General features: G+C 41.5%; 1 protein-coding gene across 1 annotated transcript; it reads right to left on the reverse strand.

The window, feature by feature from the left end:
* Nucleotides 1–181: 181 nt before the first annotated feature.
* LOC134644599 (sorting nexin-14-like) lies at nt 182–14,544 on the reverse strand. The gene is made up of 6 exons (XM_063497686.1): nt 14,486–14,544; nt 13,684–13,830; nt 12,909–13,041; nt 11,758–11,944; nt 11,365–11,448; nt 182–1,031 (listed from the first exon to the last, which is right to left on the reverse strand). Exons 1-6 carry the CDS (start codon nt 14,542–14,544, stop codon nt 847–849), a joined length of 795 nt encoding a protein of 264 aa, XP_063353756.1. The 3' UTR covers nt 182–846.
* Between the last annotated feature and the right edge of the window lie 5 nt (nt 14,545–14,549).

Raw genomic sequence — 14,549 nt, forward strand, 5'->3', positions numbered from 1 at the left:
AATACTGGCAGCTATGGTTGCCAGAATTTTACCGTGGAAAATCTAGTGATAATGCAGAATACATAACGGTATACTTGTTGATAAATGTAAAATTCACAGTGAACTTTGGTTTTTGTACAATTATTACATTGAAATAAAAAACTATTATAAAGTAAACCAGTTAAAATACATTTAACAAGCTTGTTTACCGTCTCCTATTGACAAAGCACAGAAGAGCTGTATAATACAAGACATGCCTTTTTATTCAAAAGTTCATATTTACACAAAATTATTGGCAGCTGTTGCAGCCAGAATGTTGTCTAAAAAGATTAAGGTCCAACAAATGAGGTAATAAACATAATAGGGCTAATAGGCATAAAACTTAGATTCTTTGACTTTTTGTCATAATTTGCTAGAAACATTAATAAAAACCAGTAAAGACAATGATTAAATTAAACAGTTAATATCCATCCATCCGCTTCCACTTATCCTTTTTCAGGGTCGCGCTGGAGCCTATCCCAGCTTTCATAGGGCGAGAGGCGGGGTACACCCTGGACAGGTCGCCAGTCTGTCACAGGGCTAACACACAGGGACAGACAACCATTTGCACTCACATTTACACCTATGTAATTTGGATTAATCAATTAATCATGCAAACTCCACAAAGAAAGACACTGGCCTGATGGTGGAATTGAACTCAGGACCTTCTTGCTGTGCAGCAACAGTGCTAACCACCGTGCCACCATGCTGCCCTAAACAGTTAATATTTAATAATCAAATTAATGACTAAAAAGGCACTGATCTAATTAATATCAAACTTAATACAACCAAAAACAAATAAGTACATAATAAACATTCAAACAAAATTTAAAACACTTGATACTTGCAGTGGTTGGCAAAGTTTCTTTTTATCCAGATTGATAGTAGAGGGCTTTCAAAACAGTCTCTGATGGTGTCTGAGGAACTGGAACAGGTTTTGGATCCAATGTGCTGGAGGACTTGCATGTTGTTCTTCAGATGCTCGGTGTACATCAGCGTTCTTTCCTTGCAGTCTGAAAGCAAATACAAAGCACAATAAAGCAAACTGCCCATTTCAAAAGCAAATATACAATCTTAAATCTAATAGAGCTGACACAATTAATCGTGTAATGATTTACAATTGTGATGCATTGTACTGCGGACATAAAGCATTCTTAATCCATTCAGAAGAAAGTAATTGATTATTAAATACGGTCCCGATCAAAAGTTTAAGACCACTTGAAAAATGGCAAAAAATCATCTTTTGCACGGTCGGATCTTAACAAGGTTCCAACAACATGCAACAAGCAGAAATGGGAGTGAGACAAAACATTTAACTTACATTTCACAAACTTAAACTGGGACAGGCTGTTTTACAGCTGATCAAATGTTTAGGACCACATGCCTTTAAAAGGCCAAATCTGTGCAAAACTGTGGATTCATTGTCATTTTCTGTCAGGCAGTCAGACTGTCAGGATGTTCTGATGGCAAAAGCAAAAAAAAAAATTTACTTTTTGAACATGGTCGGCTTGTTGAACTGCATAAGTAGGGTCGCTCACAGCGCGCTATTGCTGCTGAGGTGGGATGCAGTTAAGACGGTCATTTCCTAAATAATCCTGGGGGTTATGGAACAAAAACGTGAAGTGGAAGACCTAAAAAATCCTCAACCCAAATTGAGGGCCCTCATCTGTGTGGTAACGACTGGGTTTTTCAACAGGACAATGCTACAGTACACAATGCCCGTAGGACAAGGGACTTCTTCCAGGAGAATAACATCACTCTTTTGGACCATCCTGCGTCTTTCCCTGATCTAAATCCAACTGAGAATGGACAACAGTTCCAGACAGTATTCAATTCAATTCAATTCAATTTTATTTATATAGCGCCAAATCACAACAAAAGTCGCCTCAAGGCGCTTTATATTGTACAGTAGATCGCACAATAATTAATACAGTAGACACCCTTCGTGTGGCCCTCTTCACCACTTGGAGAAATGTTCCCACTCACCTCATGGAAACGCTTGCATGAAGTGATCAACAACAACAGTGGACCAATTAATTATTGAGTTCAAGTTTGGAACTTTCTGTTTTGGGGGTTTACCCATGTTTTTTGGAGGTGTGGTCCTAAACTTTTGATCAGCTGTAAAACAGCCTGTTTCAGTTTAAGCGTTGTCTTTAATAAATTGCATGCTCAAAAAATGTTTTGCCTTACTCCTATTTCTTCTTGTTGCATGTTGAAGCTCTACTTGGAACCTTGTTAAGATCCAACCATGCAAAATATGATTTTTTTGCCATTTTTCAAATGGTCTAAAACTTTTGATCAGGACTGCTGTTATTTTTAGGTTGTACAATTTGTTTTCGTCAGCCACACACATCACAGTAAATGGCCTGTATTTATATAGCGCTTTACTAGTCCCTAAGGACCCCAAAGCGCTTTACATATCAAGTCATCCACCCATTCACACACACATTCACACACTGGTGATGGCAAGCTACGTTGTAGCCACAGCCACCCTGGGGCGCACTGACCAACACGTGCAGCCTGTGTTCAGACAAGTCTGTTCAGTTTTATTTATTTTATTTTTATTTTTTATTTTTATTTTATTTTCATTTAGCACCGCTTAGCTGTCAAAAACTCATTTCTATTGCTTCAAATTGCAAGGTAGAGGTCCTACAGTGTTAATCTAGGATAAATGTTAACCTGTTATTTTCTGTTATATCGCGAGAGTTCTGTTGCCCGCGAGGAGTTATTGTTGGTGTGGAAATAAAATGGCGTAACGAATAAAGCGCTTGGAATCGGACTACGACGTCGTGTCTTCTGAGTTAACATTGGTAGCAGAGGATGGTTTCCAATTACAAAGTACCACCAAAGCTTGATGAAGCCAGGCCATACGAGTGCTGGAAGAATGAAGTCAATATCTGGAGACGAGTTACGGAGCTGGATAAAAAGAAACAGGCACTCGCGGTGGCGCTGGGGCTCGAGGGAAGAGCCAGAGAAACGGCCATGGAGATACCCGCCGCAGATTTGAACAAAGATGACGGTATGGAAATACTACTTGCAAAACTTGACGCGGTGTTTCAGAGAGAAGAGAAAGACCGCGCTTATGAAGCCTACTCGTGTTTTGACGCCATTGCAAAGAACCACAGCGTGTCCATGGCAGACTATATTATAGACTTTGAACAGCGTTATAACCGGATGAAAAAGTACAACATGACGCTGTCTGATGCTGTGTTAGCATTTAAGCTTCTTGATACAGCTTGTCTCGATGAGAAAAGTCGACAGCTTGCGCTGACAGCATGCACGGACTTAACGTTTGCGTCTATGAAGTCTGCACTGAAACGGATTTTCGGAGGGAAAGTAGCCGGAGTTTTCAGCGGAATTCAACTGAACCAAGATGCAGCTTTCCTTACAGAACAAAAAGGTCCCAAATACAAACGAAACAACGGTACTTCATCGCGGAGTGGACAGCGACAACCACTACAAGGTACCAACCCACTTGACAAGTTTGGCAAGCGAACAAGAGGTGCTATTTGTCAGAGCACTTACCACTGGGCGAAAGACTGTCCTCATCGAAATGGTGACCAAGTAAAGCTAACTGAAGATGGGAAAGTGGAGGAGTGTAACATTACTTTGTACACTAAAGCCTCAATGACAGACTCTGAAATCTTCCTGACTGAAGCACTGGGGTCAGCCATTATTGATACTGCATGTACACGTACAGTTTGTGGTCAGAAGTGGCTAGATAGTTACATGCGTGACCTCAGCCCAGGCCAAGTAAACAAGTTGTTGCAATCAGAAACCCCCAGCTCCAGACCATTTCGCTTTGGGGATGGTACTGTAACATATTCCAGCAGAAAAGTGAAACTTCCAGCCAAAATTGGACACACGAAATGTGACATTGAAAGTGAAGTAGTTCCTGTTGACATTCCACTACTACTGAGCAAAACGTCTCTCAAGAAAGCAGGGACTGTTCTAGACATGGAGAATGACAGTGTTGTCATGTTCAAGCAGCCTGTTCCCCTAGAGCTCACTAGTTCGGGACACTATTGTGTGGACATTAGAGATGAAAATACTACAGAAAGCTGCAATGAAAATGAAGTTCTCATGGTAAGTGCTGAAATGTCTACAAAAGAGAAACAGAAAGTCCTTGTGAAGCTTCATAAGCAGTTTGGTCATGCATCTGCAGGGAGGTTATTGAGGCTCATCCAAAGCTCTGGCAATATAGATAAACAATGTGCAGTTATTCTACAAGAGATAGTTCGTGACTGTGACATTTGTCAGAGATATTGCAAAACCAAGCCGAGACCTGCTGTTGGTCTACCCCTGGCTTCTGAGTATAATGAGACAGTAGCGATGGATCTACATGAGCTGGAGCCCAATGTGTGGTACCTTCACATCATCGACCACTTCACACGCTTCAGCGCCGGCAGCATCGTAAAGACAAAGAAAGCTGCAGAGATCGTCAACTCCTTCATTCACACCTGGATAAGCATTCATGGTGCCCCCAGACGGCTCTACACAGACAACGGCGGAGAGTTCAACAACACAGAGATTCGGGACATGGCTGAAAACTTCAACATTGAGGTAAAGACAACGGCGGGGTATAGTCCCTGGAGCAACGGACTACTGGAGAGGCATAACATGACACTTACAGAAATCCTCCTGAAGGTAAAAAAGGAACGAGGATGTGACTGGCACACTGCGTTAGACTGGGCTCTTATGGCCAAAAACAGTATGCTTAATGTACATGGTTATAGTCCACATCAACTTGTGTTTGGCCAAAACCCCAACCTTCCTTCTGTGCTGATGGATAAGCCACCTGCCTTAGAGGGCACAACTGTAAGTGCAAGAGTAGCTGAACATATATCAGCATTACATGCTTCCAGGAAAGCATTTACTGAGGCAGAGTGTTCAGAAAGGATCAGGAGAGCACTACGCAAGCAACTTAGGCCTACAGATGACAAATATGAGGCAGGAGATAAAGTATACTACAAACGAGTCGACTGTACAGAGTGGAAGGGTCCAGGTGTAGTTATTGGGCAGGATGGAACTGTTGTATTTGTAAGACATGGGGGGACTCTTGTAAGAGTACATCAGTCAAGGTTGACTAAAGTGGATGCACAGAGTGGAGATAAACAAATACCACACAGTACTACTGATGATGACACTGACAACAAAGACACAGTTGAAAATGATGACACTGACACACCCGATGGTGATCAGAGTATTAGTGAGGAAGAAGACATCACTATTGACAGAGAAACTAACACACAAACTGCAAATGAGCCCTCTACACCCACTGATCCTGTTTCCTCTGCAAATGTAAAGTCAGTGTTGGGGAGTAACGGAATACATGTACCGCCGTTACGTATTTAAAATACAAAATATGAGTAACTGTATTCCGTTACAGTTACCGTTTAAAAAGGTGGTATTCAGAATACAGTTACTTTGGTGAAATAAATGGATTACACGGCAGTACTTTCCTGTTTCATATTCTCGCGGGTCAGGACTGTTTGAGTTTGTTTGACAGCTATGTTCTGTTGTTCCAGGCGGCAGCGTTACGGTTGCCATGGTTACAGGGTGACGCTCTCTCTCTGCGTGTTTCCTGGGTGAGAGAGCGCTTTTGTTGTTGTTGTTGTGCTAAGCTAAAAGGCAGAATGCTACAGGCATGGCCCTAAAGAATGTAGCCTCATGGGCAGTGTAGTCCGTGCTGCAGCGAGAATGGACTGCCATACCCGTTATGTGTCTGTGAGCGAGGGAGGGAGAGAAAGGAAAAGTCCGAGCTGTCACGGAGCAAAAACGGGAGCTGGAAGCATGTAAATATAATAATAACCACCGCAGCCAAGAAGAGTGCCTGACGAGCCCAGCTGTAAGTTAGCTATTAAGACTCGACTGTACACTGTGTTCGTGTTTTCCTCCGGAAAAACTAAGTTCTGTTGGAGCAGCCTTTCAACGCCTTTCTCTGTCTCTGGCAAGCAAAGTTGACCCAGACAACAAAGTAAAGCTATTTTTCGGCTACCGGCCTACACGGAACCCACCGTATTAGCCAGAGGTCCCTTTACTACGGTTCGGAGCCGCGGACCTTCAGTAGCAGTAATAAATCACAGCAATAGTACATTCACGTAGTTGTAAACAGCACGATAATATATTAAGTAATCCAAAGTATTCAGAATACGCTACTCTCATTGAGTAACGTAACTTAATACGTTACAGAATACATTTTGGGGCATGTTTTCAGTATTCTGTAATGGAATACATTTTAAAAGTAACCTTCCCAACACTGTGTAAAGTTAAGGGCAGGACAGCTGATCACTTTTATCAACAGAAACAACGGTGTTCAACACACAGCCAGAGTGCTAGGCAGAGCGGGAAAAGCAAAAGGGCAATACAAAAACTGGTACAATGTGCAATATCTTGAGCATGATGGTAGTGAAGGTGAAAAGAAAGCTGTAGACATGTCACTTGTTGATGGTCTTTGCACTGAAGCTGAAAACAGAGATGCAGATGTACTCATAACAAAAGATATTTCCTTTGATTCTGCTAAGCAGCAGGAGATTGAGAGCTGGCAAAGTAATGGTGTTTTTGATGAAGTGAAAGACCTGGGTCAAAAATGTGTGTCTACTAGATGGGTCTGTACACTCAAAGAAACTACTAATGGTGTTGTCCCAAAGGCTCGACTTGTGGCACGCGGGTTTGAAGAGGTAAATACTAAAGAACTACAGAAAGACTCTCCAACATGTGCGTCTGAGTCCCTCAGACTGGTGCTAGCTGTGATATGTCAAAACAAGTGGAGAGTAAATTCAATGGACATTAAATCTGCCTTCTTGCAGGGAATGGAACTGTCAAGAGACATTTATCTTCGTCCCCCACCTGAAGCTGGCAAGGACAATGTTCTATGGAAACTGATAAAGTGTGTTTATGGACTTGCAGATGCTTCACTTTATTGGTACAATAAGGTCAAAGACATTATGCTCAAAACTGGTGGTAAAATATCGCAGGTTGATCCTGCAGTGTTCTATTGGCAGAATGACCAATCTGAGATTACAGGAGTGCTTGCATGTCACGTTGATGATTTCCTTTGGGCTGGTTCAAGTCACTTTGCAACTCATATCATTCCTGGGGTCCGTTCTTCGTACCTCGCTTACTACATCCAAGATCAAATGACACATCCAAGATCAAATCATCGCGCCAACTTTGAGCTCGCTATTCCGGTTCTCCGAACACACCTGTTGTTGACGATTAGTACAGCTGGATGAAGTAATGTGAGATCACTGGGTGGCTTAAAAGGGGCTACGCATCGATAGTAGAAACACTGATCGGCAACCCTTTGATTGGTCGGCGAAGATGTCGAAGGAGCGCGCTCAGTATTTTTCGGCAGCAGAGCAAGAACTCTTGATTGAGGGATTTCAGGAGTTTCAGAGTTTAATTAAAACGCAGGGGAACACTGCAAAGGCTGCAAAAGCAAGGAGAGAGGGCTGGCAGAAAGTTGCTGACAAATTAAATTCGTAAGTAATTTATTATATTATATTACATTATATCATATTATATTATATTACATTATATCCTCTTTCACATTAGAGCCACAACAGGACCCACTAGAACATGGGAACAAGTAAAAGTGAAATATAAGAATATTCTACAGAATGGTAATATTTATCACTTATATTGCTTTTAGTCTCTTGAAAAGAGACCCTGAAATAATCTGTTTGTTTGTAAATAATACCCTCACGGGAATATCGATATCTCTCTATGAGCACACTGTCGCGCTGAGCTAAAGGATCCTGTCTATCCCGCAATATACGCTGAATTCTGAAAACTCTCCTTATCAATCTTGCACCTTCCACAATGGGTTGCTCGCGTACAAACGGACAGGACATGGCTGCGACAGACTTCCCAAATCCACCTTCGCTTTTATAGCCGTGGTCTCTCATCTTGATTACACGAAGTCATTTACTATTACTACTCTAAAATATGAATTACATCTGAAATAATCACATACATGACATAGAATGATTAATAGTACATTTCCCTTTTTTAAGGAAATGACCTGTATGTATCTGTATGAAATCAATAAAAGAATCAAATACTGCATTATCTTTAGTTACATTGATAATATTTATTTATGGAAAAACAGTGGAGAAATATCGCTGTTGCTTTCGTATAACTGAAGCGGACATACCTGAGTGGCCGCGATCTAATCTTGTTTACATAAAGTAAGCCTGCTCCCAAGCAGGTTTACGCTTACGGATCTGTTGCTATGACAGCAAGTCCCGGATGAGCTTCGGAGAACCGAATGATCCAAGATCAACAATCAAATCCAGCTAACTTACTTAGCGAGGTACGAAGAACGGACCCCTGTAGTTAAAATTTAAAAACCGGTGTATACTTTGAAGTCTGGACTTTCAACACAGGCTGAAAGACTCAGCGTGGCTGCAGCTTGTTGCTATGTCAGCTTAAACCAGTCATGTGATTTGGAGGTGCAGCGTTTGGACCCCAGAGGGTTATTAACACTCACCTTCATTCCATTTCCAGAGTGAAACAACCAACCACCTGTGTGAAATCTGAGATTCCCATGTGTTTTGTTTGTTTGTTTTTTGCTTGTTTTTGCAGATTGCTTCCAGATTTCTGGAATTTTAATTGTTTAGCTGATATATCTGATTACTGTTGCAAAAATAGCGCATGTGCTGATGTTTTATTCTATTGTGTCTGTAATACTAGAATCACCATTGGCTGATTTTAATCCCATTAAACTTCCTTTTAATTCAAGACAGGAATCTAGTAAACACTAGAGGAAACAAAATATCAGCATAAACAGTTCCATCAATAGTCGATACAAATCACTGTCTTTGCTTTAAAAACTTTATTTAGGGGATTATTTAATCCCCTGCTCAATTTGTAAGTTTGCTCACAGAGAGAATATCAGACCAATAAATAACTTCGTACTTGGTGGAGAAACCCTTGTTGGCAAGTACAGGGGTAAGAAGGTGCTTGTAGTTGGCACCAGGTTTGCACACATCTCAGGAGGGACTTTGGCCCACTCATCTTTACAGAAATTCTAAATCCTTCACCTTTATTGGCTGCTGCTTGGCAACTCAATGGTTCAGCTCCCTCTATGGATTTTCTATTGTGGAGACCAGGGAAATATTTTACTGCTACTATTCATAACCATCATCATTACTATTGCATTAATCATTATTTCATCAAAGCTTTTTTTTGAAGCTGTTGGCATTACGTTAAAACTTGTATTACAGGTGCGGTCATAATCATTTTCTACAGACCTTGCATTTTGTTCTTATTTAAAGAGTTGAAGCTCAGTCAGTTAATTGAGGGTCGTAAGCTTTGTTTGGCGCTACGTCCAGACAATCTATTGTGTACGTGACTTTGAGCTATGAAAAGATTGCCTACACGCTTACAAAACACATATACCACGTTATTCATTATTATCTTTTAACCATTTATATCCTTTTTATTAAGCTTTTGGTAGTGGCTTTTTGATTAGAACATTTAAAACATTTTACATACATAGTTTCAGTTAGATTATTATCCACATGAGAATTGGCCTCTCTTCTCATAAGACAGAGTTTGAGTGAGGTCGATGCATACACACACACACACACACACAGTAGTTAAGTTCATGCTTTGGGTAAGAGTTTGGAGAATAGTGTGCAAGCTTGTAGCTGCAAGGCTTGCGTCTGCCTAAGTGGCAGACACAATTTTTCATGTTCTCAGGAGATAAGCGAAAAGTTAGATGTCAACAGAATGCACCTGGCCTACAGACGGAGAAAATGTTCTTTTCCCATGTGTCAAAAGTCAACAGAACATTTGTGGTTTGAAACTTACGTCTGTATTGTATCTGTTTGACGTAAGAGGGGGCGTCAGAAAACATACCCTGATGGTATAAGAGTTTGAGTAATGCTCCACCATTTTGAGATCGATACTGAATGTTTTACAGTGTTCATCTCCCACGCTGCGTGTATTCATTAAAATCATTGTTTGACCGACTCTTCTGGACCATGGTTGTTTTTGTACTCATCCTCAATATTTGAACCCATTTAACACTATAAGACTGAAGTTTACAGACCAGCTAAGCCACTCCATGACCCTAATGTGCTTCTTCTTTAGCTGCTCTTTTGCCGCCTTGATGGTATGTCTTGGGTCACTGTGTTGCTAGAAGATGACGACGACCCATCTTCAGTGTTCAGGTTGCGGGAAGCAGGTTCTTGTCCAAGCATGGCCACGTTCATTGGACCCTCAGTGCGGTGAAGACATCCTGTACCCTTAGCAGGAAAACAGCCCCAAAGTATAATGTTTACACTCCATGCTTGAATGTGGGGAATATGGTGGAGGCTTTAGGTCATACTCAGCATTTCTCTTCCTCCAAACACAGCAGTTTAAGTTGATGCCAAAGAGCTTGATTTTGGTTTCATCTTCCAACAGCACTTTCTCCCAATACTCTTCTGAATCATTTTAATGTTCACTGGAAACTTAAGACAGGCTTGTAACTTCTTGAGTAGGGGGACCTTGCAAGAACTACAAGATTTCAATCCATTTCGGCGTAGTGTGTTACTAATGTTGTTTTTGTTGACTCTGGTCCCTACTGACTTCAGATCATTAACAAGCTCCTCCATGTAGGTTGGGACTGATCTACCACCACTCACATGATCATCCTCACATCATGAGGCAAGATCTTTCATGGAGCTCCAGACCGAGGGTGATTGATGGTCTTTTTATTTTTATTCTAAACAATCGCAAAGGCAGTTGTCACTTCCTTCCACCAAGCTTCCTGCTGATGGTCTTGTAGCTCATTTCAGCCTTAAGCAGGTTGACAATCTTGTCCTTGACATCCTTTGACAGCCTTTTTTTGGTCTTGCCCATTGTGATGGAAATCCATTCGGTTGACATTTGTGCTTTATATACATAAGTTGAGATCAGAAGTCTCGACAATTGATTTTAATCTGTGTGCCACAAGAGCAGGCAGCCAATCTCTGGGAGGCAAAATTCTGTTTAGGTTGTAGGGGATCAAATACTTTCTCCACTCAACGACATGCAAATCAGTTCATAACTGTTATGCAATCTGGAAATGAGCCTGCAGATGGTGTAAGATTTCACAGAGACGAGTGTTAAAAGTATGTATCTCTCTTTAACTGGAACATAACAGCCGCGCAGTTTCCAAGTCCCTAAATAATGCAACAGGGCCATTAAATGTTCTTCGCTTCTAAAATATAAGTTTACTTGGAAGTAATAATCTGGGATTTTTCTGTGGAGTCGACGATGTCATTTTCATGGGAAAATTCCTTCCTGATGGCCTTGAATGAAAAACAGAGCAGTGCACAGGTGCTCTAAATTAGCATTATGAAGAAAACCTACCACGAAACTCGGTGAGCTTTGACTCTAGGACATAGAACTCCAGATATCTCCTGTACACAGACCAGTGCTCAGTCTCATGTCCGACTGCAGAGAGTAAAACAACAAGGTTTAATTAATGACCCCAAACCAAAATAGCTAGTCACACTAGTTACTGGTTACCTGATAGTATTACAGATTATTTACAAGTATGTTTTAATGAGATATGTTGGTTGAGATTGTGTGCTTTTTGGGGGGTTTTCTGATAAGAAAATTATCCTTAGATCCTTTTTTCAATCAGAGTTCAATTCTATTAGAAGACACGGATGACTCTAAAAACGTCCCGGCTGAAATGGTGAGTGACTTCACTCAGATGACACTAAGTGACACTGAAGGAAAAGGTCTGCACAGCCTCACCTGCCTTCCGGTCATTGCGCTCTACATCAATACAAAACACTGGAATGCGCTCCCTCTTTACGTCGTCATCGTAGAAATCAATGTACGGGATTGTGATGTTCCAGGCTGAGAGGTTTCGCGGGGTGCTCGGGGTGGAGGCTGCCTCCATAGGGGGGTCATCTTCCAGCACCATCATGGCTTCCTCCACCTTCAATAGAAGGAAGTGAGAGTGGTTGAGGTCAAGGCTTTGCGGAGTGCACGATAGATGAACAACACGACCACTTTTATGTTGCAAAACAAACAAAGGTAGAGGCCTGACTTTAATTTCTTGGACTTCTTTTGTTCTTTGTGTATGGGTTCTTTTTACCTTAATCGTATAATCTACTCCTATCAAAATTACTATTAAATTGAAAAGCAAATGTAAAGATCAGGGACAACTAAACAAAAAAAAGGTGACTGAGACCTGACCACAAGTAAGGGAAGTGCAACGTATACACAGGATATCCCCTTACAATAAATGCGGAACAAGGAATTAACAGAGTAAAGACAGTAAAGTGCTGTAACAGACTGTGTTTGAAGTCACAGCAATATAAATTTACAAAAGCTCTTAAACTAGCGGATTTTCATTCATCTGACACTTTTTTTTTCTAAATTTCTTTCATTTAAGGTGGATATTTAGTCATTTTCGCAGGTCATCTTTGTGGTTTCACAGGGAAACTCTTGCTCTTTAAAATCAACACTATCTACTGTAAAACAGACAAATTCATGGACTCCACCTCAGAAAACGCCAGAACCCAAACATTGGATTTAAATATTGGAAAAATAGACAGATATTTTATTATGCCTGAAGAAATCGGCAAAAACAAGCTTTGTCGAACTCGGCAGAGTCGGCAAATTGCACTGAAAACCTTGAAGATTTGCCCATAAGGTAGAATTAAACTATGTGGCTTTGTTTTCTTTACTCACCAATGCCACTATGTGGGAATTACTTCAGGAGACCCTCAATATGACTTGAAGACTCTGTTTGCAGTTACTTCTAATAAATTTGACACGCTGCTTTAAATTTGACATGCAGTTTAACCCTAAAAAGCAACTATCACCACGTGAGCATTATTTTATATACTATCATCATCTTATAATGAATGTTTAGGCCATTTTTAGATGTGCCTTACCATATCATCCTCCCCCTCTACCAGCCCATAGGATGGCAGCATGGCTCCTTCTATCGTTGTGCTCTTGAACACTCCTTTGATCTTACTGCCAATGCGGCTAATCCCAAAGGACTCGCCCCTCTTAGACGTACTCCTGCAGTTCAAACAAGGAGGCTATTAAACACGGAGCAAAGGAGGAGATGCGCTTGGCTTCAGCAAAGCACATGCAGCTTCAGAGAGGTGACAGAGCAGGGACTATAGGGAAGAAGAAGCAGCTTACTGTATCATGGGAGGTGAAAGCTAATCTAGCCAAACCAATGACAACATTTAACTTCACAGTCATCTTACAATAAAATGCCTGGGTTGCTCGTAAAGCGCTGCAGAGCCACAAAAAAACACACACACACAACAAAGCACTGAGCAGTGATGGACAGATGTGTAGCTTGGAGGGGATATTTTCAGGGTGTAAAAAATGCTGATGATGATCAGTTACCTGACAACCGATAAAAAGCACACAACATCACAGGTGCTCTGTGTGAGTGCCGGTTTGCTCATGTAAAATAAAAATCACCACATGACGCACAGAGATACGCCTACTACACAAGAAGCCACAGAAAAAGTGGCTGCGGTGTCGAAAACGAGACTGGAGGAAACAAAACGACAAATTAAAACAGGATCCCGTGCATAGACCCCACCATGCAGGCGTCCGGCTGGGACTGGGGTCTCATGGGTGTGAAACTGGATAGCATGACATCACACTGAGCGACCTGTGACAGACAGATGGACCCTAACTTACTTGGGTGATGAGTGGTGGTGGGATAGCGAGCCATACGGGAAGTTTGTGAACGTGGACTGGGCATGGAGGGAGTTACAAGATGCAGGTGAAGAGCTGCCAGAGGCGGTGAACAGTGAGGACAGGGACTCGGCGCTCCAGTCCCAGGAGCTATAAGCAGAACAGGGTCACATCCCCACGGGCAAGAGGAGGGAGCGGATCATAAGCTACTTTTTTTTTTTTGCTCAAAACTTGTCTGAACACAGGCTGCACGTGTTGGTCCACTGTGATGTATGTGGCTGACGAAAACAAATTGTATAACCTAAAAATAACAGCAGTCCTGATCAAAAGTTTTAGACCATTTGAAAAATGGCAAAAAATCATATTTTGCATGGTTGGATCTTAACAAGGTTCCAAGTAGAGCTTCAACATGCAACAAGAAGAAATAGGAGTAAGGCAAAACATTTTTTGAGCATGCAATTTATTAAAGACAACGCTTAAACTGAAACAGGCTGTTTTACAGCTGATCAAAAGTTTAGGACCACACCTCCAAAAAACATGGGTAAACCCCCAAAACAGAAAGTTCCAAACTTGAACTCAATAATTAATTGGTCCACTGTTGTTGTTGATCACTTCATGCAAGCGTTTCCATGAGGTGAGTGAGAACATTTCTCCAAGTGGTGAAGAGGGCCACACGAAGGGTGTCTACTGTCTGGAACTGTTGTCCATTCTCAGTTGGATTTAGATCAGGGAAAGACGCAGGATGGTCCAAAAGAGTGATGTTATTCTCCTGGAAGAAGTCCCTTGTCCTACGGGCATTGTGTACCGTAGCGTTGTCCTGTTGAAAAACCCAGTCTTACCACACAGATGAGGGCCCTCAGTCATGAGGA

This window comes from Pelmatolapia mariae, linkage group LG16_19 (genome assembly GCF_036321145.2).
Source record: "Pelmatolapia mariae isolate MD_Pm_ZW linkage group LG16_19, Pm_UMD_F_2, whole genome shotgun sequence".
Classification (NCBI taxonomy): Eukaryota; Metazoa; Chordata; class Actinopteri; order Cichliformes; family Cichlidae; genus Pelmatolapia; species Pelmatolapia mariae.